The sequence below is a fragment of the Canis lupus genome, chromosome 6, assembly GCF_011100685.1.
Source record: "Canis lupus familiaris isolate Mischka breed German Shepherd chromosome 6, alternate assembly UU_Cfam_GSD_1.0, whole genome shotgun sequence".
In the NCBI taxonomy this organism is placed as follows: domain Eukaryota; kingdom Metazoa; phylum Chordata; class Mammalia; order Carnivora; family Canidae; genus Canis; species Canis lupus.
In genome coordinates, this window is record NC_049227.1 from 7469992 (window position 1) to 7496631 (window position 26640).

Consider the following 26640-nt stretch of genomic DNA (forward strand, 5'->3'; position numbering starts at 1 on the left):
GCTCCCGGCATGAAGCCTGCTTCTCACTCCTCCTGTGTCTCTGCCTCTCTCTCTGTGTCTATCATAAATAAATAAAGAAATCTTAAAAAAAAAAAAAAAAAAACCCTGTAGGATAATAAATTTGTGTTGTTTTAAGCCATTCAGTTTGTGGTAATTTGGTACAGGAGCCATAGAAAACCAGAGAGCCTGCAGGCCAGATATGGAGGACAGAGGCTTGACCAGGACAGTTGCTACTGGCAAGTCACCCACCCTAGGGCTGAGAGAAGCTCTGGCAAGATCTCCATTTCTCTCTGCCCCTGGAGCTCCAGGTGAGGTGTCCCAAGAGCAGACCCTGGGGACACCCCAGTGCTGCGTTGCTCTCATCTCCCTACCTCTTCTCGAATTTTGCTCTTCTAGTGACTCTGCCACCTTGAAATGTGTCTTGGAGCAGACCCTTCCCTTCTGTAGGACCTAAATTTCTCTATATGCAAAAGGAAAGTAGGGATGGGCTAGGGGATCCTCTGGGGCCTTCCAGGCCTCATATAGTGAGCCAACATTTCCAAGATGTGTAGGCCTGCTGAGAGCTCTCTGATGATGCTCTTGAACCACTCCATCCCCAGCTGGTTTCCTCCAGAATCCTAACCAGTCTTTCCTGCTGCTACAAATGATGCGTTTGTGTCCACAAGTTAAAAGACCGGGAGGACAATGCTTTATTGACTTGGCACCTATGAACAGGTGGCTATAGGCCCCCAGGGTTCTTTGCTACTGCAAAGTGGAGGCTCTGTGGTGGGGGCAGCATAAATCAGAGATGTTGGTTCCAGCTGCAGGGAGGGGCCAGGATCCCTGTTTTGGCCCCTCCATTCCCCTTGTCCAGCCAAGCACCATCTGAGTGTGGGCCCTCACGGAGAAGGCCAGGGCAATGACCCTGGTTCTTCTGCAGCCCCAGGCAGTCAGTCTAAGGTAAGAGCTGTGGGCCTCTCCTGCCTTCCCTCTTCTTGCGGATCCCAGTATGGGTGGGAGAAAGGGAGAAACCCCATTTACAGAGAGTCCCTGAGCCTCCTGGACCAGGGTCCAGGAAGGCAGGGTCAAGTTGCTTTAACAGGAACCCCACCAAAAGAAGAGAGTTAAGAGTCATTCCCTTCCCATTTTATGTTTTGTCTGAGCAGAAAATGGGAGCTCTCAATGAACTAGGCCCACGGTCGTTGATGACAGGTGAGGTCACCCAAGTTGATGGGTAGAGCCAGGTTCCCCCACACAGGTCCACACTGTCTGAGCAGGCTCTCTCCCAGGCAAGAGGAGGGAAGGGTAGGGTGAACTGAAATTGTCACAGGAGGAGGGCTTCCTGGAGGAAGAGGGACAAGCCATAGTAGGCTCCCAGAAGAGATGGTCTGCAGAACTGGCGGGGTCACAATGGCTGGCACAGGACACTAGCATCCTCGCTGTGGTCACAGTTGTGGGCATCCCAGCGTATGTGAGAACAGAGCAGAAGAGCACTCTCATCCCCACGGCACTTAACATTGTCCAGGAGGATAGGGCCTTGGCCTGGGCCAAAGTGGGCCTCGCCAGGGGCTGCCAGGGCCTGGCCACAGCCCAGCTGGCGGCACAGGACAGTGGCTGCCCGCAGGTCCCAAGCGTCATCACAAACGGTGCCCCACCGTTGCCCTAGGAAGAGTTCTACACGCCCCTCACATTGGTGGGCTCCGTTGGCCAGACGCAGGTGCCCTGTAGAGAGACGAGGATCAGGGCTTGCAAGGGCTGGCCTATGCCAGGCTACTCTCATGCCAGGCCACTGAACGGGTAGACAGAAAAGACAAAGGCTGGTGGTCTGAGATACAGCATTTCCCTCAGGGCTGATGGATGAGGGCGGACAAATCAGATTAAAAAAGGATGGGCAGCAGTCCAGGCTCACTCTCTGGACTGGAAGAACGTGTACAAGCCTTTGTGGGGTGTTGTACACAACCCAAGAGTCTCATGTCTGCTCTTGGTCCTCTGTTCATAACCCCAGTGCTGCTCTCTGGAGACTGTGAATGTGTCCCCTGAAGGTCATCATCTCCTCTCACCCACAGGTTTAAAAGTGAATTCTTCCATTTCTGTCTTTGAGAAGCAGCCACATCCCTTTATTTTGGTCCCATCTCTAGAAATCTCTAAGATTGCTCCCTTAGCAACACCCCCCACCCCCACCCCGTACCTCTTTCTGGACATCATACCCCTATTCATGAAAACAGAGACTAGCACAAAACAAAGGTTCTTAAACCTGGTACAAATCTGTTCAGCTGTGCAGTCTCTGGCTATGATCTCCCCCAATTCTGGCCATGTTTCTCCTAATGCCTCTACCTCCATCTTTGGGGCTGTGGGCACCTACCGTCCCTGGGCCGAGGAGTGGGCATCCGGGTGGTCTCAGAACCGTCCTGCTGGCCTTGCAGCCCTAGCTCCTCTGGACCTGGCTCGGAGAGGACAAAGAAAAAGAGGTGGCCATCACATTAGGGTACATGTTCCTTAAGGCCAGGTTACCTCCTACCCCGTGATTTAGGGACAGAGAGAACTTCACAGGACCCTGAAGGAGAACTGCTCTCTGCCACCTGGATCAGAAATGGGGGCTGTGGGGGCACCTGTGGGGCTCCGCGCTCAGCAGGGAGTCTGCTGCTCCCTCTCCCTCTGCCCCTCCCCCTGCTCCTGCACGCGCAGGAACATGCTCTCTCTCAAATAAAATCTTAAAAAAAAAAAAAAAGAAAGAAAGAAAGAGGGATCCCTGGGTGGCTCAGTGGTTTAGTGCCTGCCTTCGGCCCAGAGCGTGATCTTGGAGACTCAGGATCGAGTCCCACATCGGGCTCCCTGCATGGAGCCTGCTTCTCCCTCTGCCTGTGTCTCTGCTTCTCTCTCTCTCATGAATAAATAAATAAAAATATTTAAAAGAAAAGAAAGAAATGGGAGTCGTGTTTCTTTCACCCCGGGACCCAACGCAGAACCCTTTATAGCTACCCCTTTGCGGCCAAAGCTACTAGACCCAGGACACCAAAGAAGGGTGAAGCTGTCAACTCCCAAACCAGTCAATGAACAGAAGCATTTTAAAATAGGTCCAGACTCAGCAAATATCCTTTTCCATCGATTCCTCCCGAAGGTCAAACGCTTGCTCCCCGAAAGCTGATCAACTAACTGCTTACTAGAGCCGCCTTGTGGGTCCTTGACTCAGCAGAGCCAAAGCGCCCAGGCCCCTCCCTCCGCACAGATTTCCAGACCTCGCCTCCGGCTTTCCGCCTCTCACCTCCCGCCTGCCCCCCCCCGCCGCAAAGCGCTCGCCCTCCCGGAGCCGTCCCCCGCCTCGGCTCCCCCGCCCGCCCCGGCTGCTCCGCCCCTCCCTGCTCGCTCAGCAGAGAACGCTCCCTTCCCGGCACCGCCCGCGCCGCGCAGCCGCAGAGCGCGTGGACGCTCGGGCTCCGCCCCTCTCCGCGGGGTGCGCGTCGTCCCGGGCCCGCTCCCGCAGCAGTGCCGCAGGGAGCCCTCGCGCGCGGGCCCGCCGGTCTCTCAGAGCCCGCCTTACCCTGCGTGCGCCGCGGTACGCGCCTGCGCGCGGCCCCGCCCGTCCCGGGGAGGCCGTGCGGTGCGGTGCTGCGAGCCTCTGCTGTGTCCCGCCGCTTCCTCACCTGAGCAGAGCGCTCCGGCATCCTCATGGTGGCCGCAGTTGTGCTGACCCCAGCCCAGGTGGAAGCAGTCGCTCAGGCGGGCCTCCGTTCCGGCGCAACCCACGTTGTCCAGCAGCACGGGGCCGCGCCCGTAGCCGAAGTGGCCGAGGCCGGTGGCGCCCAACGCAGGCCCGCAGCCCGCCTCGCGGCAGGCCACGCGCGCATCCGCGAAGTCCCAGTCGTCGTCGCACACGGTGCCCCAGCCCCCGGCGTACATCACCTCCACGCGGCCACGGCAGGGGCCCGGGCCGCCCACCAACCGCAGCCGCCCGCCTGCGGGGCGCACAGGCCCGCGGCCATAGGAGCTGGGCTGGGGCCGCAGGATCGGGGACAGAGCCCCAGCCCCACCCTCTCCCACCTCCCACAGAATCCTGGCTTTGCCACTTACTTTTCTTCCCCGAGGCCCAGGTAGCTGTGGTGAACAGTGCCATCTCCCTGGAAGGCAGGGCGCCAACTCCGGTAGCTGCAGAGACAGGGCACCGAGAACATTCGTAGGGGCAAGGGGGCCTTCTGGCCTGCAGCCAGGCACAGCGACGCCTATGGGATACCTCAGCTGCACCACACCTGCACCCCTCAGCCTCACTCCTAAGTGTCATCGTGTTGTCCCGTGTGGTCCTCAGGAAACTTGATTGGAATGAACCCAGTCCTAATTCCAGGCATTATCCTAATTTCAATCCCAATGATAGTTCCAGACCGAATTCCAAATGTGCTCGTAGCCTTCATTCAGCCTTTAGCTCAACCTCTCAAGGTCTCTCAATTGCCAACCTCAGCACCTGCCCAAATTTTACCTCAGAGCTTTGAAGAGATCCTTTACTATCTCCTCCCACCTTGCTGAATTTTCCAGAGCTCCGGATTTCATCCTTGCTTCAACTGCTCATCCTTCTCTCACCCATCTCTTTACCATCTGGCCAAAAGTCCTGGTCGCCTAGCCAGGGCCCCCTTCCAGGAGGTCCAGAACAGCCTAATTCCCATCCCTGCGTACCTTGCCCCAGCCTTTCAGTGGGGGAGGCTGGTCTCCTTACCCTCTAGATCAGTGTGCCAGGCCCAGTCCTCTCTTGTGGCCATGGATGGTAATGCTGTGAAAGTTGGAGGGCCCAGCACTAGAGTAAGAGAGAGGGGAGCAGGGTCAGAGGCCAAGGTTCTGGTTCCTGGTCAGCCTTGGGCTGTCAGGGGAGGATGGGAGGGTCTCCCTGGAGAAGACAACAGATTTTCCTTCCAGAGTCAGGGGCACAACCTCAGCTAGGGTCCAAGGAGGTCTGCCCTACTTGACAGTGTTTGTAATTTACTGTACACTTCACAGTTTATGAACTTTGATGGACGCGCTTTCATTTCTCTCCAGTGTTTTCCAGAAACGCAATGTGGACCCACCAGGGAGGGCCATGCACGGTTCTGAGGGACTTACAGAACAAGACTCATTCCCATCTTACATATAAAATAGGACTAGAAAGCAAGGATCATACTGGAGACTGTGCAGCAAGGTTAGCTGTGGCTTTGTCAGAACTCACTACGTGACCTTGGGTAAGGCTCTGCCGAATGCGCTGGGGCTTTCCCATCTGTAAACCAGGAAGGATGGCCCTGGTTTGCTGAGGTATGGGCAAACAATTTATATCTTGTAGACTGAAGTCCGTCTGTGAAGAGCCACTACTGGTCCTATCATTCCAATTTTTCAGGAAAACTCTCAAAATGGGAGAGGGATCGGGTGGGTGAAAATACAAGTATGAGAGCATCAGAATTACAGAGGGCTATGCTATTTAAGTCTGGGGACACCCCTGGGTTACAGTGAGACAATTCAAGAGTATCTCTGGGGCAAGTCTAGAGTACTATTAGTTTACTCTGAAGTATTCCATGAAGAGTACATAGAAATTGCTAGAAAATTCGAGGAGCATTCTTGGGGTACTGCTAGATAATTCTGGAGTATTGGTGGCACAATACTGTGAAACCTACCACAAAGACTACTGGGACTTTCAGAGGTACTTTTAGTGCAGTATTGAGCCATTAAAAGTAATTTTGAGGCCTTCCTGGAAAGCACTGGGGAGCACTGGAATAGCCACGAAGCCCTGACCCACTGCAGGTGTCCCTCACCCCTGCCCCCAGCCCGCACCTGCACAGAGTGCGCCGGCGTCCTCGTGGTGGCCACAGTTGTGCACACCCCAGCCCAGGCTGAGGCAGGCTGCCAGGTGGGGCTCGCTGCCCTCGCAGTGCACGTTGTCCAGCAGGATGTGCCCCGTGCCGTAGCCGAAGAAGGCGTTGGTAGTGGCAGCCAGGGCGGCCCCACAGCCCAGCTGACGGCAGACCACAGCAGCGTCTGGCAGCCCCCAGTCATCGTCGCACACGGTGCCCCACAGGCCGCCATGTAAGATCTCCACTCTGCCCTGACATGGGCCTGCGCCCCCCACCAGGCGCACGCTGCCCTCACCTGGGGGGTGGGGTGGGAGCAGGGAGCATCTCCCTCGGGGCTCTGCCTCCCCCTCCCGTGGTGCACCTGACCCGAGGCTTCCCCAATGCCTCAGGCCCTGCACTACCCACAGGGCCTGGTGCCCAGGACCTAAAACCAAGGAGAAGCTGTTCACACACAGATAACCCAGGGCACTGCCTCCTCAAAGGCCCAGATTGGGGGAGCTTTGTGGGATTGGGATAGGCTGGCTTTGACTGCCTAAAACTGACCTTCCTCGCACTGGTCCATGCTCTCCCTAAGCAATCCTAACCATATAGGACATGGCTTCCTCATTTACTACTCTCCCTGATTTCTGATACATGAGACCTTCTTCCTTCCCTGGGCTTCCTTGCCTGTTTATCTGTTCATCCTTTAGGGTATTTTCATGTTCTCATTCTACATCATTATCCGCATTTCTGTACATATCTGACTTTCCCATTGAATTAAGCTTGGGGCCTCACCTTTCGATAAAACTTATGCTATTTTTAATCATCCCATGGGAATGGACTCCTCTTTCCCTACCCAGACTGTGAGCTTCCTGAGGGGCTGCAAGGGGTGGGATGGGGAGGGAGAAGGACCCAGCTCACCCGTTGGTCATCCCTCTCTTCCTACTGTTAAGGGTAGATATGGAAGACTCCCTTTGGGGTCCTTCTCTTAAGACCCAGGTGGTCCCCCACCTTGCCCTTACTTACCTTTCCCGTTCTGAGGAGTTGTAGGGGGCGCCCTACTGATGATCACTTTCCTTGTTGGGAGCTGCGTGGGCAAGAATTCTGGGAAGGAAGCAGGGTGGAAAAAAAAAAAAAAAGGAAGCAGGGTGGAAGGGAGGAGGATACATGGATCTTTCTGTTCTTCATCTTCACACCCATGGGTGTGTGAGCAGCAGGGCATGGACCCCCTAAGGTACCTGTCGTAGGGCCTCTGGCTACACAAAGGGTCAAAGCCAAGAACCCTGAGGGGAGAAGGGGCCCCTGAGTCCAGAAAGCGGTAGCTTCAGATGAGTTCTTTTAGTTCTTAGAGCAATATCTCATTACTTGAGAACTGATTAGAAATGCAAATTCCCAGGCCCCACCCCAGACTGTAGAATCAGAAATTCTGGGATGGGGCCACAGTCTGTGTTTTAATGAGGCAACCAGGTGATTTTCTTGAAAGACTAGAACCATTATTGTCAAGGTCAATACCTCACAGAGATTTCTGCTGCAGTGCGTCACCAAATGGACCTCACTGCCCATGTTGGCCCTAATTGTTTGATTGTACATGGGAAGAGGGCTCTGCTGGAACAATCAAGGCCCTACGTAGAAACAATGCTGGTTTTCCTTCAGCATTGAAGTAGAAGGAGCACTGAGATCCTGAAAACCGAACTGAGGCTCTTCCCTAGAACTATGCAATGCTAACTCGGGCTTGGTCTTCTGTGTGGAAGTCCCTTCATTCACCCAGCCTACAGCCCTGCTGCCTGCCCTCCCTGGTCACAGGTCTCTGCGTACCATCACACAGGACAGCCACGTCTTCGTAGTGGAAGCAGTTGTGAACACCCCAGCCTCGGCTTCTGCACTGGCTCAGCGCAGCTTCCTGCCCGCCACACTCCACATTGTCCAGCAGGATGGGGCCCCGGCCTTGGCCAAAGGCAAGGGGCCGAGGCACGGGCAGCGCCAGGCCGCAGCCCAGCTGTCGACACACCACGTTGGCATCCACCACATCCCAATCATCGTCACAGACGCTGCCCCAGGAGCCACCGTGCAAGACCTCCAGGCGCCCCCGGCAGCGGCTTGGGCCCCCCACCAGCCTCAGCTCTGTGGAGAGGGTTGAGCTGGCACCAGAGGGATTGCTGGGCCTAACCTACAGGACGCCCACCTTGCTGTGAAGCTGTGGAAGTGCGGGAACCTCGGGATGAGTCCCTTTGGGGCCTTATTTCTCCTTTTCTGTCCAATGGAGAGGCTAATGCAACACGTTGGGAGGGCATCTAGAGTTCTGGAGGGCTGGTTAGTCATTACTGCCTGAGGATCTGTCTGAGCATCTGAGTACCTAGGGGCAGGGCAGGGTGTGGGCAGAAGGGGCAGAGGCACCTACCTGGAAAGGGCAACGAGGTGGGCTGTACGGCGCTGGCTGAAACAGAACGAGGAAGAGCATTGACCCCATTGCCCCCTCTCTTGGCCACCTGGCCCCAGGATGCAGCCTCCCCTCCACCCATGCTCCTTATCATCATCCCCCTCCTCTTCACTTCCCCTGCCTTCTCCAAGCTTCTCTTCTCTCTCTCTAACTGTCCCAGTGGGCCTCTTGCTTCACTCTTTTCCCATCACTCCAGAGACATCTGCCTGAAACAGGTGTCTGCTTATCTCTCTCCATCATGAAATTCCTCAAAGACTCCCTATTTCCTGCAGGAGTCCCAGACTCTAAGTTTTCACTACAAAGCCTTCTAGTACCCTCTCACCATCTTCCTCTAACTTTTTGGTTTTTAGGATGTTATTTATTTGTTTATGAGAGAAACACAGAAAGACAGAGACGTAGGCAGAGGGAGAAGCAGGTTCCCCACAGGAAGCCTGATGCAGAACTCGATCCCAGGACCCCAAATCACTACCTGAGCCAAAGGCAAACTCTCAACCACTGAGCCACCTGGGTGCCCAGACTTTTTTTTTTTTTTTTTTTTGAAACATTTTATTTTTGGGCGCCTAGGTGGCTCAGTCGGTTAATTATCTGCCTTCAGTTCAGGTCATGATCCCAAGCTCTGGGATCTGCAGGGAGCTTGCTTCTCCCTCTCTTGCTCCCCTGCTTATGGGTGCTCTCTGTCCCTATGTCAAATAAATAAGTAACTAAATCTTTTTAAAAAATGTTTTATTTTTAAGTAATCTTTACACCCAAAGTGGGCCTGGAACTCAAAACCCTGAGATCAAGAGTCACATGCTTTACCTACTGAGCGAGCCAGGGGCCCATCTCCCTTAGACTTCTTTATAGCCCATCTGTCTTGTCTCTGGGTCTTTAACCCTACAGTCTCCTCTGTGTGAACAATTCTGCTCACTAGAGCCCTGCACCTCCTTCAAGATACAGCTCCAAGTCCCCTCCTCTGGGAACCCTTCCTGGAGCCCTCAGCTAGAGGTCTCTGTTTCCTCTGAATTCCTGGGCACCATCTCCATGGCCCTTTCTGGGCCTTCTGTTGGGTGATGCGGCCATGCCTGTCTCATCCAGGTGTTTCCCAGGGCTCCTGCCGCCAAGAGCCTATTACTCGGCAGATGGTCCGTAGCTCTGTCTGAAGTATGTCAGTTGGCTCTGGGATTCGTTACGATATGTATTCCCCAAAAGATTTACCTATACAAGTCCTTCTGCTTCAGCCCCCATGGCACTGTGCTCATTGCTTTATGTGGCCTGGCTCACTTAATCATTAGGACAACGTATAAGGTGGGTAGGATCACACTTATGGGGAATGTCCGGCTTAATGAGTTTAGGCAACTCGCTCAAGGCCACACATCCAACAGGGATTAGAGCTGGGATTCCAACCCAGACAGCCATACTCTTCTTCACGACACAATTCTGCATATGGCCCAAGATGTAGGGAGGAGATTGGGAAACTGGCCTAACGCGGGAAATTGAACATCCCATAAGAGCCCCTCAGTTGTGTGCAGGGCATTATAGTTCTCAGGCACATTCATGTACATTACCTCATAGAACCCTTACAACAGTGCTCCAAAGGGTGTGTGTGGAGTGTACTAGTGTACCCATTTTACAGATGAAGAAAGGTTAAGATGGTCTCTAGGTCATTTGGTTCTATGTATTCCACCAGTTGCCTCTCCAACAGCCATTACTGAATCCCCTCCTTCCCCTCCTTCCCTATTTCCAATGCCCTCTAACTGCCCAGACTCTGTGTACACTGAGCCTTCCCCTCTAGCACTACGCCTCCACTTGCCCAACTCAGACAGACCCTTGGCTTTCATCAACCTTGAACAAATGTCAGCTGGAAAGAACTTCGGAAACCACCTCACTGACAAACCATGTCCCACCATAATTTTACAGCTGGGAAGACCCCAGAGCCAGAAAGGGGAAGGGTCAGAGGCTAGGGGAAGGCACTCACCCAGCGGCAAGAGGAGGAGGAAGGACAGGGCTGGGGGGAGGGGTGAAGGGGCAGCACTCCTGTCTCCTGGCCTCCACCCCCTGCTCTTCTCTGCTGGCTGCAGACCAATTCGCATCTCAGCTTCCTTGTGTAACCAGCCAGGGGGTGGCCTTTCAGAGGGTCCCATCAAGGGGTGAGAAGTCACAGCTGGAGCATCTGGAATTAAATATCCCCAGTCACTTCTTCCAGCTGGAAGGGGCCCAATGAGAGCTTCAGGGGGATGTGACATTTCCGTTTGGATCTGGCATTCGAGTGGAGGCAGCAGCAGGAGCAACGGCTGGGACCTCAGGGAAGGATGGAGCACAGGACTCTAATGAGGAGCTAGGTCTGGCTGGAGCAGCGGGTGTGTGAGCACAAGAGGCAGGAGACAAAGTTGGAGGGTTGCCTGGTCCCAGACCAAGACAGGCCTGGGGGTTGTGCCGAGGGCTCAGAGTTTATCCTCCGCTCAGCAGTGCATCCCAAAGCCTGGTGTTGGTGCCACTGGTGGTAATGCACATAATTTTAGTGGGTGTTAAAAGGATGTTTATGCCTTTCTTTTCTTCCTTTTTTTTTTTTTTTGTTTTGTTTTGTTTTGTTTTGTTTAGCAGAGCTTTCTTTCTTTTTTTTTTTTTTAGCAGTGCTTTCTATTTACGGTAAAGGCTTCTGGTTTTCCATTTATTTGGAGCAATATAAAGTTTCTCTTTAAAGTTAATTTAAGGGGCACCTGGATGGCTCAGCCAATTGGGCATCTGCCTTCAGCTCAGGTTATGATCTCAGGGTCCTAGGATCAAGTTTGGCATCGGGCTCCTTGCTCAGTGGGGAGTCTGCTTCACCCTCTCCCGCTGTCCCTCCTCCCTGCTCACGGTCTCTTTCTTCCTCTCTCAAATAAGTAAATATAGTCTTTTTTAAAAAAGTTAATTTAAATGAGAATAAATGAGTCAATTTAAGGAAAAATAAACATCAAGGAAATATGGTTCCTGTGACTCTCAAATATGCCAAAATGGTGAAGGGCTGGGAGAGTAGATGCCATTTGGAATGCTCTGCCCTTTTTGGGTGGGAAGCCTTTTAAGATGCTTTTTTTAAAATTTTGGTTTGAATAAGGGCACCTGGCTGGCTCAGTCAGAAGAGCAGGTGACTCTTGATCACCAGGTCATGAGTTTGAGCCCCATGTTGGGTGCAGAGATTACTTAAATAAATAGATTTTGGAGGCACCTGGGTGGTTAGTCGGTTAAGCCTCTGATTCTTGATTTTGGCTTGGGTCATGGTCTCAGGGTTGAGTCATGCTCTGCGATCAGTGTGGAGTCTCCTTGGCCCTCTCCCTGCCGCCACAAATAGATAGATGGATAAAATCTTTTAATTAAATAATTAATTAATTAAGGGTTGATGTATACAAGCCCCAAAGTACATAAATCAGAAGTGTAGAGCTCAGTGAACATTTGCACCATGAAAGCAGCCTCCCAGTAAGACCCCAGGTCCCCTTGCCTGGCTGACTTTCAGCAGGAGTCTGATACACTGTGTAGACAGTAATAGGATGGTTGGAGGGGGATGGGGGTTGGTTTAGAGGATGGATCTGTTTGAGATATATTGAGAGGGAGATACCTCCTACCAAGAGACAGCCCCCATCTCCCCCTGACTTGGCCTCCAATCTGGCATACAAACAGTCTGGTTGGGGAGAGATTGAAAACCTATCTGGATGTGGACACAGGGTTTTCAATACTCCATTCATGGGGCCCAGTACAGCCCCCAGTGGAATAATCAGCTTTTGTCTTCCCTCTGCCTGACCTGGGGACAGCTGGAAGATGGGGAGTTGAGGACTATGAGGAGGGGCAGCCACAGGCCAATCTTTACTGAGGGGCTCCATAGCGATCTGGCCCTGCCCCTGCCTCACCCCGTGGGACCCCAGGTGAAAATGAGACTTAACTGTTCCCTGCCCTCTGTGAACTGTGACTCTCTGAAGCTCTCACACTCCCTGGCTGCCCTTTATTAGTGTACCTTTTGCCTTTACAGCAGGGGGTGGGGGGCAGGCAGCATAACAGTGCTTAGAAGTATCAGCTCTACCACCTACTAGCTGTGTGATCTCACCCTACTCATCTGTAAAATGGTGCTAGTAATACACTTAGCTCCAACAATTGTTGCTGGGTTAAAGGAGCTAAAGTCTGTAAAAGGTTTAGCCTAATGCCTGACCCACCATAAATGTGGTAGCTTTCTTTTTTTTTTTTTTTTTTTTTAAGATTTTATTCATTTATTCATGAGAGACACACACAGAGAGAGGCAGAGACACAGGCAGAGGGAGATGCAGGCCCCACGCAAAGAGCCTGATGCAGAACTTGATCCCGGGACTCCAGGATCACGCCCTGGGCCGAAGGCAGGCGCTAAACCACTGAGCCACCCAGGGATTCCCTGTGGTAGCTATTTTATTGTTAGTACTATCTGTGGACCTTTGAGGGCAGGGATCAGATCTTGTTCAATGGCAGCATCTGGCACAGGATGGGTAATCAGGAAATGTTTGTTGAATGACTGAATGAAGTTTAGGGCTGCAGAATCATAGAATGAAGCAGTTAGAAGGGGCTCCGAAGATCAGCAAGGGTAATACCACATCTGACCAGTAGAAAACTTGTCATTCTCTCTCTCTCTCTCTCTCTCTCTCTCACACACACACACACACACACACACCAGCAAAAGTGAAGTATTCATACCTGGGGGAATGTTCTGGGCTCTTTCTGTCCCTTCTTCCAGTCAGTCCAAGGTCAAATCTCAAATCACTTTTTCTGCCCCCAGGACTTTAGGAGGGGGAAGGATCCCCCAAATGCAAATCAACACAGACCTTTCTTCTTTTCTTTCCAAAGCTGGAAGATGAGCAGAGGCAAAGTCCCCGTCCATGGAGCTGGCTGGTGGCCCCAGCCTGTCCCCACCCAACCTCAGTGGCAGAGGGAAGCAAAGCGAGAGTGGAGGTGACCTGCACAGTCTGGAGCAGTCCCAGAGAAGGGGCACCCAGGCAGAGGAGGAGCTCAGCGGTGAGGGGACAGGTGTGGACTCTCAGGGCCAGACAGCCCCTCCTTCCCCTTCCTCCTAACCCAGGGCTCCAGTTTCAGAAAGGGAGCTCTGCCAAGCATCCCTGAGCTCCTGTAAGAGCTCTGATCCAACTCTTAATCCTGTTGCCTGGGGAGTTCCCTAGATCAAGCCCTGACCCAAGTCCCATTGGGGGTTTGGAAACTTGGTCACTGGAGCCAGAGTGTGTGTGAGGGTGGGAGGGTGGGTGGCGTGGAGCTTCCCAGGCAGGCAGGGCCTCTAATCTTGCTGTTGATTTTGCCTTACTGTTGTTCCTCTTGAGTTCTGGTGCTTTTGAGCTTTGGGGCTTTTGTAGTTATTGGCGACAGGAAGTGGCATGTGGCTCATTCTATAGCTTGTGGCTTCCATGAAATGCTGTGCTGGAATTCTGCACCTTCCTGCTGAAACCACAAACTCTTAAAGCCAGAATGTCCCTTCAGGGTGGTTCCCCAACCTGGTTGTGCCTCCACATCAGCTCCAGGGGTACTTAAAATATATATACAGATTTCTGCCCCCACCACTTCTGCTACAGAAATTCATGGATAGGGTCCCCCAAAAGCATATTTTTGAAAAGCCCCTGAGGATCAGACATGTTTGGGGACTAGGGATGTAGTCAGAGCTGTTAATCCTGCAGGTAAGAAGATGAGTCTAAGAGAGGAAAAGGGGAACTTTTCCAGCCCGGGGAACTTTGCAGGACTTAGTTTCCTAATCCTGCATCCTATTTCTCGGAGAAAGAGAACTCTCTGTGGGGAGGTCTGCCATCACCCTGCTCCCAAGCCTATATGCACTCCTGTGTCTACACCCATCCTTCCTTTTCCCTCCCTCTTCCCCCTTCCCCTGGCCTGACCAACTGCTCCCCCCGCAGTCCAGACCCCACAGTCCAGACCCCGTGTCCTTCTGCCTCATCAAGGACCTCCCTCTGTCCATCCAGGCATCCTCTCTCTGCCATATTCAGCTGCTCTTTCCCAACTGGATCCTTCACATGGGGCTCTGAGCATCCTCTGGTCTCAGTCATTACAAGCAAGCCACAGAAAACCCTCTCAATCTGTGGCTGGTGGGTCCTCAGGGTAGAAATGGCCAGGCCCTCATTTCCTTATGCTCTGTCACTGGCTGGAGGATGCCTGGGAAGTGACACCTTGGCTCAGATGCTCAGGCCTTGGAAGGTGCTGGAACTGGAGGCTGCCAGCTGTCTGCGTTCCTCACGGCTTATCAGCAGGTTCTTTCTAGCAGGGAGACCTGAGCAGGAGAGCATCTGCTTGTATTCTGCACTGGCCTCCACTAGCCCCTCCTCTGGCTAGTGCCCCGTCCCTCTCCTCTCCATCACAGCCAGACTTCACTAGAGTGCTGCCTGCACACCCAGGTCTGCCTCCTTACCTCTCCCTGAGCTCAGCTTGCTCTGGTCTGCCTTCTGTCCTCACCATTCCACTGAGGAAACTCTTCCTTTTTTTTTTTTTTAATAAATTTTTTATTTATTTATGATAGTCACACACAGAGAGAGAGAGAGAGAGAGAGAGAGGCACACTCCATGCACCGGGAGCCCGACGTGGGATTCGATCCCCGGTCTCCAGGATCTTGCCCCGGGCCAAAGGCAGGCGCCAAACCTCTGCGCCACCCAGGGATCCCTGAGGCAACTCTTCCTAAGGTCACCAGTGACCTGTGTCATGAGATCCAAGAGAGGATTTTCATTCCTTGTTTTCTTTCTTTCTTTCTTTCTTTTTTTTTTTTTAAGATTTTATTTATTTATCTGAGAGAGAAAGAGAGAGAGAAAGCACAAGCAGGGGGAGGGGCAGAGGGAGAGGGAGAAGCAGACTCCCTGCTGGGCAAGGACCCCCCCCCAAACACACACACCCCATGCCTGATGGAGGGGAGGCTTTATCCCAGGACCCCGGGATCATGACCTGAACTGAAGGCAGATGCTTAACTGACTGAGCCCCCCAGGCACCCCTCATGCAAGCATGTTTAAAGCCTCTGCTCTGGCATGACACATACAGCACCTGCTCATGTTTTATTTTTTAATTTTATTTTTTAAAGACCCATCATGTGACAGGTTCCTTCAGCTACTTTTTTTTTTTTTTAAGATTTTATTTATTTATTCATGAGAGACACACAGAGAGAGGCAGAGACACAGGCAGAGGAAGAAGCAGGCTCCATGCAGAGAGCCCAATGTGGGACTCGATCCTGGGACTCCAGGATCATGCCCTGAGCCAAAGCACTCAACCACTGTGCCACCCAGTCATCCCTGGCATCTCTTCTTATAAGGATACTACTCCTATGGGATGAAGGCCCTAACCCTTATGACTATTTAATCTAAATTATCTTCTCAAGGCCCTATTTCCATAAACACTTACATTTGGGGGTGGGGGTTCAGCATGAATTTTGGAGGGATACATTCAGTCCATAACAGACAACCTAAAGGAGAAATGGAGGGATTTTTTTTTTTAATTTTATTTATTTATTTATGATATTCACACAGAGAGAGAGAGAGAGAGAGGCAGAGACATAGGCAGAGGGAGAAGCAAGCTCCATGCACTGGGAGCCCGACGTGGGATTCGATCCCGGGTCTCCAGGATCGCGCCCTGGGCCAAAGGCAGGCGCTAAACCGCTGCGCCACCCAGGGATCTGGAGGGATTTTTCATGTTCCTTCCTTAAAGGGTATGACCACAAGCCTTCTCTCTCATGGCTAGAACTTCTCATAGCCACAGCCTAGCTAAAAACTGTATTACTGTACAAGAAGGGAAAGTAACGGGGTACCTGGGGGGCTCAGTCAGTTCAATGTCTGACTCTTGATTTCAACTCAGGTCATGATCTCAGGGATTGAGCCCTGTGTTGGGTTCTGTGCTCAGTGGGGAGTCTGCTTGAGATTTCCTCTTCCTTTCCCTCTGACCCTCCTCTCTATCTCTCTCTTTCTCAAATAAATGGAAAAAAAGAAGAGGAAGAAGAAGGAGGAGGAGGACGAGGACGAGGACGAGGATGAGGACGAGGAGGAGGGAGAGCAGACACCAGAGGACAACTACAGTTTCTGTCACTGTCCTCATGTTTATTCAAAGGCAGCTATGCGCACCTCTATACCACCAACACACATTGTCCTCATATTACTTGATATTCTGGCAGCATTTGATGCTCTATCAGTTATGGTGCTTTTAGGAGGCAAGTAACAGAAAACATAAATCAAAGTTGCTCAAAAGGAGACTTTATCTCACTGAACAAGAAGTCAGAGGTGAGACCATTTCAGGATTGGTTGATTCAGTGGGGTGACATCATCAGGGACCCAGGTGCTTCCCATCTGTCTACTCTGCCATCATCCTCCTCTTGGCTGCCTTCCCTCTTGATTCAAGATGGCGGCCTCAGTTCTGAGTATCTCATGCATATGACAATGTTCAGAGCTAGAATATCCCTATCTGTGTCCTGTTTTAAAAGCTGGGAAGAGGGGATCCCTGGATGGCTTAGCAGTTTAGCGCTGCCTTTGGCCCAGGTCATGATCCTGGAGTCCCAGGATCAAGTCCCACATCAGGCTCCCTGCGTGAAGCCTGCTTCTCCCTCTGTCTGTGTCTCTGCTTCTCTCTCTCTCTCTCTCTCTCTCTGTGTCTCTCATGAATAAATAAATAAAATATTCTTAAAAAGAAAAAAAAAAAAAGCTGGGAAGACTTTCCAACAGATATCCCCTTGAGTCTTCTCAGCCAGATTCAGTCACGCACCCACTGCAACATGACTGGCAAGTGGAGGGGAGCCCTAGGCTCAGTCTCCGGCCTCCTCCCTCCTGGGAAGCCTTGAACAAGCTCAAAGTGTACAATTCACTGGTTTTAGTATATTCACGGAAATATGCAACCATCACCATAATCTAATTCTGGGACATTTTCAGCACCCCCCCAAAATAAACCCTATACTCATTAGCACTTAATCCCTACTCTCTTTCCCTCCAGCCCTTAGCAACCACTAGTTTACTTTCTGCCTCCGTGATTTGCCAATTCTGGACATTTCAGATAAATCCAAGCCTGCAATGTGACTTTTTATGTTGGCTTCTTTCACTTAGCATAGTTTCCAAGATTTATCCACGTTGTACTATGCATCAGTACTTTGTTCCTTTTTATTTATTTATTGAAATATTTCTTTCACATCATCATTTTTAAAAAGATTTTAAGTAATCTCTACACCCAAAGTGGGACTTGAACTCAGAACTCCGAGACCAAGAGTCGAATGTTCTACCGACTAAGCCAGCCAGCCAGGCACCCCTATATCTTTTTATAGCTCAGTGATATTCTCCTGCATGGATATACTAAATAAATGAATTGATATAGTTCTATCTAGAATATATGAGAAACTCAAAATTCAACTTTAAAAAACCAATTAGAGGGGAACCCTGGGTGGCGCAGCGGTTTAGCACCTGCCTTTGGCCCGGGGCGCGATCCTGGAGACCCGGGATCAAATCCCACGTCGGGGTCCCAGTGCATGGAGCCTGCTTCTCCTTCTGCCTGTGTCTCTGCCTCTCTCTCTCTGTGTGTGACTATCATAAATAAATAAAAATTAAAATTAAAAAATAAAAAATAAAATAAAATAAAATAAAATAAAATAAACCAATTAGACAATGGCAAGCCATAAAGAGACATTTCACCATAGGGGCTATAGAGATGGTAGACAAGCACATGAAAAGATGAGCTGACCATTACGGAGACACTATTTAAGATCAATATGAGATGGGGCGCCTGGGTGGTTCAGTTGGTTAAGTGTCTGATTTTCATCTCAGCTCGTGTCATGACTCAGGATTGTGCGTTCAAGCCCCATGCTGGGCTCCATGCTGGGCGTGGAGCCTACTTTTAAAAATAAAATCATTATGAAATGTCATCATACCTATCAGAAGGGTTAAAGTAAAAAGAGTGACAATACCAAGTGCTAATAACAAGGATGTGGAGAAACTGGATCCCTCATATGTTGCTGGCAAAATGTAAAATGTTCCAGACATTCTGGAAAATAGTTTGGCAGGGTTTTCTAAAAAATGAAGTATACACTTATCATACAGCCTAGCAGTTGTACTCCTGGGCATTTACCTCAGAGAAATGAGAATTTATGTCTGTACAAAAACCTATACATGAATGTTCATAGCAGCTTTATTTGTAATAACCAAAAGCTGGAGACAATCAAAATGTCTTACGATAGGTAAGTGGTTAAACAAGCCATACATGGCACAGCTATTCCACAGAACATTTCTTAGCAACAAAACGGAACAACTATTGATATAGGCAATAATCTGGATGGATCTCAAGGGCATTATGCTGAGTAAAAAAGGCTAATATCAAAAGGTCACGCACTATATGATTCTATTTATATAACATCCACGAAATGACAAAATTACGGAAGTGGAAAACAGATTAGTGATATCCATGGTTTAGAGATCGTGGAGGGGTAGGAGGTGGGTGTGGGTAAAGGGGTAGCATGAGAGAGATCTTTGTGATGATAAAATAGTTCTGGGGTTCCTGGGTGGCTCAGTCAGTTGAGTGTCCAACTCTTGGTTTTGGCTCAAGTCATGATCATAGGGTTCTGGGATAGAGCCCTGTATTGGGCTTCCCTGCTCAGCAGAGTCTGCTTTTCCCTCTTCTTCTACTCCTTCCCCCACCCACTCATGCACTCACTCACTCACACTCTCTCTCTCAAATAAATAAAATCTTATTATTTTTTTTTATTTTAAAAATAAAAGTGGTACAGGGTGCCTGGCTGGCTCAGTCAGAAGAACATGTGACTCTTGATATTAGGGTTGTATTTTCAAGCCCCACATTGGGTGTAGAGATTACTTAAATTTTTTTTTTAATATTTTATTTATTTATTCATGAGAGACAGAGAGAGAGAGAAACACAGGCAGAGGGAGAAGCAGGCTCTCTGCAGGGAGCCCAATGTGGAACTCGATCCTGGGACACTGGGATCATGCCCTGAGTGAAGGTAGATGCTCAACCACTAAGCCATCCAGGTGTCCCGAGATTACTTAAAAATTAAATGAACAGGGATGCCTGGGTGGCTCAGCGGTTGAGCATCTGTCCCACACTGGGCTCTTGCAGGGAGCCTGCTTCTCCCTCTTCCTATGTCTCTACCTCTCTCTCTCTCTGTCCCTCATGAATAAATAAATAAAATATTTTTAAATTAAATATTTAAAAAATGAATAAATAAAGATTAAAGCAACATTTTTAGCACTTCTTGAAATCACCACCTTGAGGTGTGAAAAATGGTTTCCAACAGGTGGCTTTTTTCTGGTATGAGAAGCTACAGGTGCCCAGGGATTGATTTACTGATAAAATTTCTCAAAATCCTTTGGAAGCAGCTGGGCTTAGCTGGAGTGTAGGAAAATCTGGTGTACAGTCAATGAGTGGATTTCCATTGGGCTCCACATTCTGGAATGCCTCTCCCACGTGGAGCACCTCTTCTGCTCTTGAGCTCCCTGGGAGGGCAGTGACCCTCAGATGCTTCCATGACTCCACTTAGGTCAGTTATGAAAAGACCTCACGCTCTTCTAATTTTATTTATTTATTTATTTATTTATTTATTTATTTATTTATTTATTTTTACAGAGTGGGGCAGAAAGAGAGAGTGGAGGGGGAGGGCCAGAGATCATGACCTGAGCTGAAATCAAGTCCATGCTTAACTGACTGAGCCCTCCAGGCATCCCGATCTCATGCACTTCTAACAGCTTGCTAAATCCCCAGGAAGTTTGTTGCATGAAATCTAACAACAGTGCCCAAATCCCCATTCTTTCTCTGTGTGTTTGTCTGGGCAAGGTGGGCTGAAGTAGGGATCCGCTGAAACCCATTATTGTGAAATAAAAGTTCCATTGTGAAATGCCTTTGCACTTTTACAAAATGCAGTTTCCACACACACACACAGAACATGTGAAAGCAAAATCCAGAGGACAGAAGAGAAGTGCCACGTGATTCCCTATAGAATCACTGAAGGGTCATTCTTTGATCTTTCGAGAGACAACTGTGGGAAGCACGTTTGGTGAAGCACCGGTGTTGAAGGAGAGTTTCAGAGGGTGAGAACCAGAGGCCTATTATGTTCATTCAGCACTTTCTTTCACTGGCAGCCTAAAGGCTGCCAAGGCAGAAACATCCCAGGGGAAAGTGCTCTTGGACTGGGCAGCCAATGGCTCAGAGGAAACTTCTGGCAGCAGTGGCCACGTTCTGAGAATCAAGCAACCCCCGTTGGCCAGTAGCTACATTTTTCTGATGCAATATTTAACATTTTTGTTTTATTTTTGTGGTAAAATCCATGTTACATAAAATTACCATCTAAATCAGTTTTTAAGTGTACAGTTCCTTAGGGTTAAGTATATCCACGTGATTGTGTCCTCATTTCTAGAACATTTTCATCTTGCAAAACGGAAACTCTACACCCATTAAACAACAGCTCCCTATGCCCCCTTCCTTCCAGCCCTGGGCAATCACCACCCTACTTTCTGTGTCTATGAATTGGACTCCCCCTGGGACCTCATATAAGTGGAATCATACAGTATTTGTCTTTCTGTGACTGGCTTATTTCACTGAGCAGAATGTCCTCAAGGATTAGTCATGTTGTAGCAGGTGTCAGAATGTCCTTCCTTTTTGAAGCTGAATGCTATTCCATTGAATGGATAGATCATATTTTATTTATCCAGTGCACTCATTCTGTGTTCTTTTTCTTCTATCTGGCTATCAGCATCCATTCCATCAGAAAGACTTTTTAACCCTACCTTCAAAATATATCCAGTCTAATATGTATAGATTATATGAAGATTATATATTTTATATATATACATATATATGTGTATATATCCATAACCCAGCCTCTTCCAGTATACTGCCTCCATGCCACTCCATTAGTGTCACACATTTCTCAACAGAGGTGATTTCACCCTAGAAGGGCATTTGGCAACTTACAGAAACATTTCTGGTGGTCAAACCTAGGAGGGTACATTTTGGGTGGTCACAACTGGATAGATGCTGCTAAACATCCCACAATACATGGGACAGGCCTCTGTAACAACAAATTATCCAGTCTGAAATGTCAGTAGTGCCTAGCTTGAGAAAACCTGCTCTGATACATACCTTTATCCTGTCTCACTCCGACTGTTGCAGTCCTAACTGGTCTTTGCTTCCACGCTCTTCCCTCCAAATATATTCTCTGTCCAGTGACCAAGTATCCTTTTGAAGGGTAAATCACATTCTGTTATTTATTTAATTTATATTTATTTATACTATTTATTTATTTATATTTATTTACTTATTTTTAAAGATTTTCTTTTTTAAATTTTATTTATGAGGGCAGTCTCGGTGGCGCAGCGGTTTGGCGTCGCCTGCGGCCTGGGGTGTGATCCTGGAGACTCGGGATCGAGTCCCGTGTGGGGCTCCCTGCATGGAGCCTGCTTCTCCCTCTGCCTGTGTCTCTGCCTCTCTCTCTCTCTATCTATGAATAAATAAAATATTTTAAAAAAAATATTAAAAAATTTATTTATGAGAGATACACAGAGAGAGGCAGAGACATAGGCAGAGGGAGAAGCAGGCTCCCTGAAAGGAGCCCAATGCAGGACTTGATCCCAAGACCCCGGGATCACACCCTGAGCCAAAGGCAGATGTTCAACCACTGAGCCACTTAGGCATCCCACTTTATTTATTTTTTTAAAGATTTATTTATTTTAGAGAGAGAGAGCACACACACATAAGTGGGGGGAGGGCAGAGGGAGAGGGAGAGAGAGAATAGCAAACAGACTCCCCACTGAGTAGAGCCCAACACGGGGCTGGATCTCACAACCCATGAGATCATGACCTGAGTCAAAATCAAGAGTCAGATGCTCAACCAACTGAGCCACTCATACACCCCTTTCCAGACATTATATTATATGCATATGTAATCATTTAAAAATATACTTACTAAATGCAATGCAGTATCCTGGATTGGATCCTGGAACAGAAAAAAGGCATTAACAGTAAAAACTGGAAGTATCAAAATAAAGCCTGGAGTTTGGTAGGAAGAGGGGCAGAAGGAGAGGGAGAAGCAGACTCCTGGCTGAGCAGGGAGCCCAACGTGAGGCTAGGTCTCAGGACTCCAGGATCATGACCTGAGCCGAAAGCAGACGCCCAACTAGCTGAGCTACCCAGGTGCCCCAACACTTCTTTATTTTCTAAGGTAATTTTTGAACACTCTGTAATAAAAAAAGCCAAAACATGGTACAAAATGTCTATTTTCCTGAGCTGTAATCAAGGTCACATATTTGCTCATGGGGGCTGTAAATTTTGTATATCATTTGGCTTTTAATAATGAAGTAGTGAAAAATTCCCCCACACACTTCAGAACTCCTTTCTTTTTGTATTCTTGAATTTCTTTTCATTTCAGTCACTGCACAAAAAAATGTGCCAAATCCCAGCCCATCAGGATATCTCCAGTCTGGCTAAAGTCTGGCCACAGAATGAAGCAGTAGAATCAGCAGCATATGGGTATGTGTGTCTGGCAAATTCCAACTGCCCTACAATTCATGGCTACTCTTATTCCCTATCACATACCAGCTATTTTGTCTTTCTAGGGTGACAGGCAGAAAGGAAAGTTCTATTTAAAAAAAAATTTTTTTTTTTTTTTTTGAGAAATCTCTATAGGTAATGTTGGGCTCAAACTCACAACCCTGAGATCAAGAGTTGCATGCTCCATTGACTGAGCCAGCCAGGTGCCCCGGGAAAGTCTTATTTTATTTTATTTTATTTTATTTTATTTTATTTTATTTATTTATTTTATTTTATTTATTTTTTTTTGAGGAAAGTCCTATTTTAAAAAATATTTATTTATTTATTTGAGAGAGAGAGCACGTGCAAGAGAAAGATGGAGAATGGGGGGAGGGGCAGAGGGCGAGAGTCTTCAAGCACACTCCCCACTAAGCATGGACCCTTACAGGCTCCAGGACTCTGAGATCCTGACCTGAGTCAAAATCAAGAGCCGGTCACTCAACCAACTGAGCCACACAGGTGACCTGTAGCTATTTTTATCACTTACAACAGTGTCCTAAAAAGTCACCTCTCTTTAATGGTTTGTGCTTTTTCTCTTTTGAGGGGTGTGTAGGAGGGGTCATGTTTAGCAAATACCCTCCATCTCACTCTGTCCGGGAAGGTTATATTTCCTTTCATAAATTTTAAGGTTTTGTTCCTACACATTCAGCTCTTTAATTTATCTAGAACTCATTCTTATGTATGAAGTAGAAATCTAATTTTTTCCCCATATGGATAATCATTGTCACAGCTCCTTTTATTAAGTTGTCCATCTGTCCCCTCTGTCATGTGTCATATTTCACATATGCAAGTGGCTGTTTCTGGGCTCACTCCTCCATTCCACTGCTGGTGTTTTTCTGTCCTATCAGCACCCCATTTTAATTACTATGGCTCTAGAATATGTCTTCATAGCTGCGAGGGTGTGTCTATCGCATTGTTCTTTTTCTTCAGAAGTCTTGATTTCCTTGATCCTTATTCCTCTGTATAAATTTTATTTTTTATTTTTTTTAATTTTTTCAAAGATTTTATTTATTTATTCATGAGAGACACACACACACACAGAGAGAGAGAGAGAGGTAGAGACACAGGCAGAGGGAGAAGCAGGCTCCATGCAGGGAGCCCGATGTGGGACTTGATTCCGGGACTCTGAGATCATGCCCTGAGCAGAAGGCAGACGCTCAACTGCTAAGCCACCCAGGCATCTCCTTCTGTATAAATTTTAGAATCAGTTTACACACCTGTTGAGATTTTGTAGAGATTTTACACACCTGTTGAGATTTTGTAGAGATTATAGGTTAACTGGGAAAATTGAGATTTTTATGATTTTTTACGACATTTCCCATCCATGAATATGGAATAGCTCTCTGTGTACTTAGATATTCTTTGATGACTTTTTTTTTTAAGATTTTATTTATTTATTCATGAGAGATACGGGGGGGGGGGTGCAGAGACAAAGGCAGAGGGTGAAGCAGGCTCCATGCAGAGAGCCCGATGTGGGACTCGATCCAGGGACTCCAGGATCACACCCTTGGCCGAAAGCGGCGCTAAACCGCTGAGCCACCCAGGCTGCCCCGGATGTGGGACTTGATCCTGGATTCCCGGATCATGACCTGAGCTGAAGGCAGGCGCCCAACCGCTGAGCCATCCAGGTGTCCCCCTCCATTACCTTCTAAAATTGCCACCTGCCAACTTGCTTCACCGAGACATCCTGCAGGCCTGGTGCCATGAACTCAAGCTGAGCACCAAAGGTCAGAGATTAGATGTATATAAGCGAATCTGCGGATATGCTTACCGAATCAAAAGAAGAACATTCCTGTCACTGCAGAGGAGGCCAAGATTCTCACACAGACACAAAGAAGATTGATGTTGGACAGGGGGAAATGTCTCTGGAAAGTCCTGGAACAAAGATACCTTCTGATGGAACCTACCCTCCTGAAGTGGCTGCTCCTCCTGAGAGGTCTAATGCTCTCCTGGAGGAGGTTGATACTGTTATGACAACTTCAGCCCTGGATGCCGTGTTTCCCTCCTGGTCCAGAATTGCAGCCAAGGCTGGGAAGATGGAGACAGTGGCATCGCCACAGGAGGCTCATGGTGTCAAGTGATGTGTGAGAGAAGTCTGCCTGCACACACAGAAGGTTGGGTTCACCTGCAATTTCATGCAGGACAAGCCTGGGTGCCTGAAAAGTGGGGGAGAGTATGAGCCCTCTTCTTGCTCCCTGCTTGTAACTTTCTACCTCCACAGCTGGAGAACAATATGCTGTGCTCCAAGAAGAATATGGAATGCGTTCAGAAGAATAAGGTGTTAACGAAAAGCCTTCAATGAGCTTACAATATCAGGAAAAGGGATACATCTGTGATTACAATTAATGGTACAAAGAGAACTACAATCAACTCCGTGGTGACACTGATGGCTGGACCGCAGGCTGCTCATACCCTCCATCCTTCCTGCTTACAGGGACACAGGCTGGTGCATTGCAGATGTGACCCTCCAACCTCCACTGGGGCCTGTGGCTTCATGGGTAGAGATACAGGTTTTAAATTGGAAGAGCAAAAAAAAAAAGCAAAAAAAAAATAAAAATAAAAATAAATAAATTGGAAGAGCATTTCAGAAATTACCATTCATTCAACTTAATAAGATGAAAAAGTCATTCATACTACCAAATGTTTACCCTTCTGAAGTAGAAGTGACCTTAACTTCTTTTATTTTTATTTTTATTTATTTATTTATTTTACCTTAACTTCTTTTAAAGTGGGAGCCTGAGCCTCACCTAGCAGAGGGTGATGGGGGTGGGGGTGGGGAGTGGAAAGCACAGGTGTGCTTCCTTGCTGGATTTCTCTTGCAATTCTAACTCCTTCAGAGGCTACTACCTTCTCAGGTTCATGACTTCAGACTGTTGAGTATTTTATTTTATTTTATTTTTTTAGAGATTTTATTTATTTATTCATGATAGTCACACAGAGAGAGACAGAGAGGCAGAGACACAGGCAGAGGGAGAAGCAGGCTCCATGCAGGGAGCCCGACGTGGGATTCGATCCCGGGCCTCCAGAATCACGCCCCGGGCCAAAGGCAGGCGCCAAACCGCTGGCCACCCAGGGATCCCGCTGTTGAGTATTTTAAACCAAAGGGAAAGCTGTTACTCTTTCCCACTCCCAAAAACATACTCAATATACAAAATATTTTTTGATGTTTTCTTAATAAACTGAGACCTCTATGGATGTCTCTGGGATAATAATATAGAATACTATATGGGTATTACTTCCACTTGTAAGTATCATGTATGTTTCTACTGCTTAAAGATATTTAAGGGTGGGATGTCTGGGTGGCTTAGAGGTCAAGCGTCTGCCTTTGGTTCAGGGCGTGATCCTGGAGTCCTGGGATCATGTCCCACATCAGGCTCCCCACAGGGAGCCTGCTTCTCCCTCTGCCTCTGCCTCTCTCTCTGTATCTCTCATGAATAAATAAAATCTTTTTAAAAAAGATATTTAAGGGTATTTCTTAATCATAAATTCATAATGTATTGGATTTTAAATTGTATATAAAATCATCTATTGTATATAGGAGACCATATGCATTGCAGGCAAATTCTTAATATTCCTTTTTTTAAAAAAATCTTAATATTCTTAACTCAGAATTAAACCAAAAATCATGATTTTCTTTGGCATGGTTCTTCTTTTTAAAGCACTTCGAATGAAGTATGATTGACATTTTAAAAAAAGCTATATGTTTAATGTATATAATCTGATGAGTTTGATTCATTTAAAATTTTTTGTGTACTTCCTGAATTTATAGTCCTATGATTTTTTAGAAAAGATGCTTATTTTTCACTTGTGTTCTTATGGCAGTTTCCAACATTGTTTTATTGTTGTGGATTTGAGGATTATGAGATTTCCCCCCCCCTTTTTTTTTTTAAAGATTTTATTTATTTATTCATGAGA

The 26640-nt window shown here is 48.3% G+C and overlaps 1 protein-coding gene and 1 pseudogene across 1 annotated transcript; one reads left to right on the forward strand and one right to left on the reverse strand.

Annotated features, from left to right (window-relative positions):
- Window positions 1-665: 665 nt before the first annotated feature.
- SSC4D (scavenger receptor cysteine rich family member with 4 domains) lies at window positions 666-10436 on the reverse strand. Its single transcript, XM_038539160.1, has 10 exons — window positions 10151-10436; window positions 8158-8193; window positions 7575-7880; window positions 6786-6863; window positions 5761-6075; window positions 4682-4759; window positions 4048-4122; window positions 3621-3932; window positions 2342-2419; window positions 666-1701 (listed from the first exon to the last, which is right to left on the reverse strand). The coding sequence occupies exons 1-10, from the start codon at window positions 10416-10418 to the stop codon at window positions 1385-1387; spliced, it is 1863 nt and encodes a 620-aa protein (XP_038395088.1). The 5' UTR covers window positions 10419-10436; the 3' UTR covers window positions 666-1384.
- Window positions 10437-13046: 2610 nt separating this feature from the next.
- On the forward strand, window positions 13047-25248 carry LOC100684328 (annotated as a pseudogene).
- Window positions 25249-26640: the final 1392 nt, after the last annotated feature.

What these genes read in the sequence shown, in the direction of transcription:
- SSC4D (XM_038539160.1), bottom strand. Translation starts at nt 10,418, where the DNA reads ATGTCACATCCCCCTGAAGCTCTCATTGGGCCCCTTCCAGCTGGAAGA. An exon ending in CGTGGCTGTCCTGTGTGATG is followed by an intron (nt 6,864 to 7,574) that starts GTACGCAGAGAC and finishes CTTCCTTCCCAG; the next exon opens with AATTCTTGCCCACGCAGCTC. An exon ending in CTGGGCCTCGGGGAAGAAAA is followed by an intron (nt 3,933 to 4,047) that starts GTAAGTGGCAAA and finishes TGCGCCCCGCAG; the next exon opens with GCGGGCGGCTGCGGTTGGTG.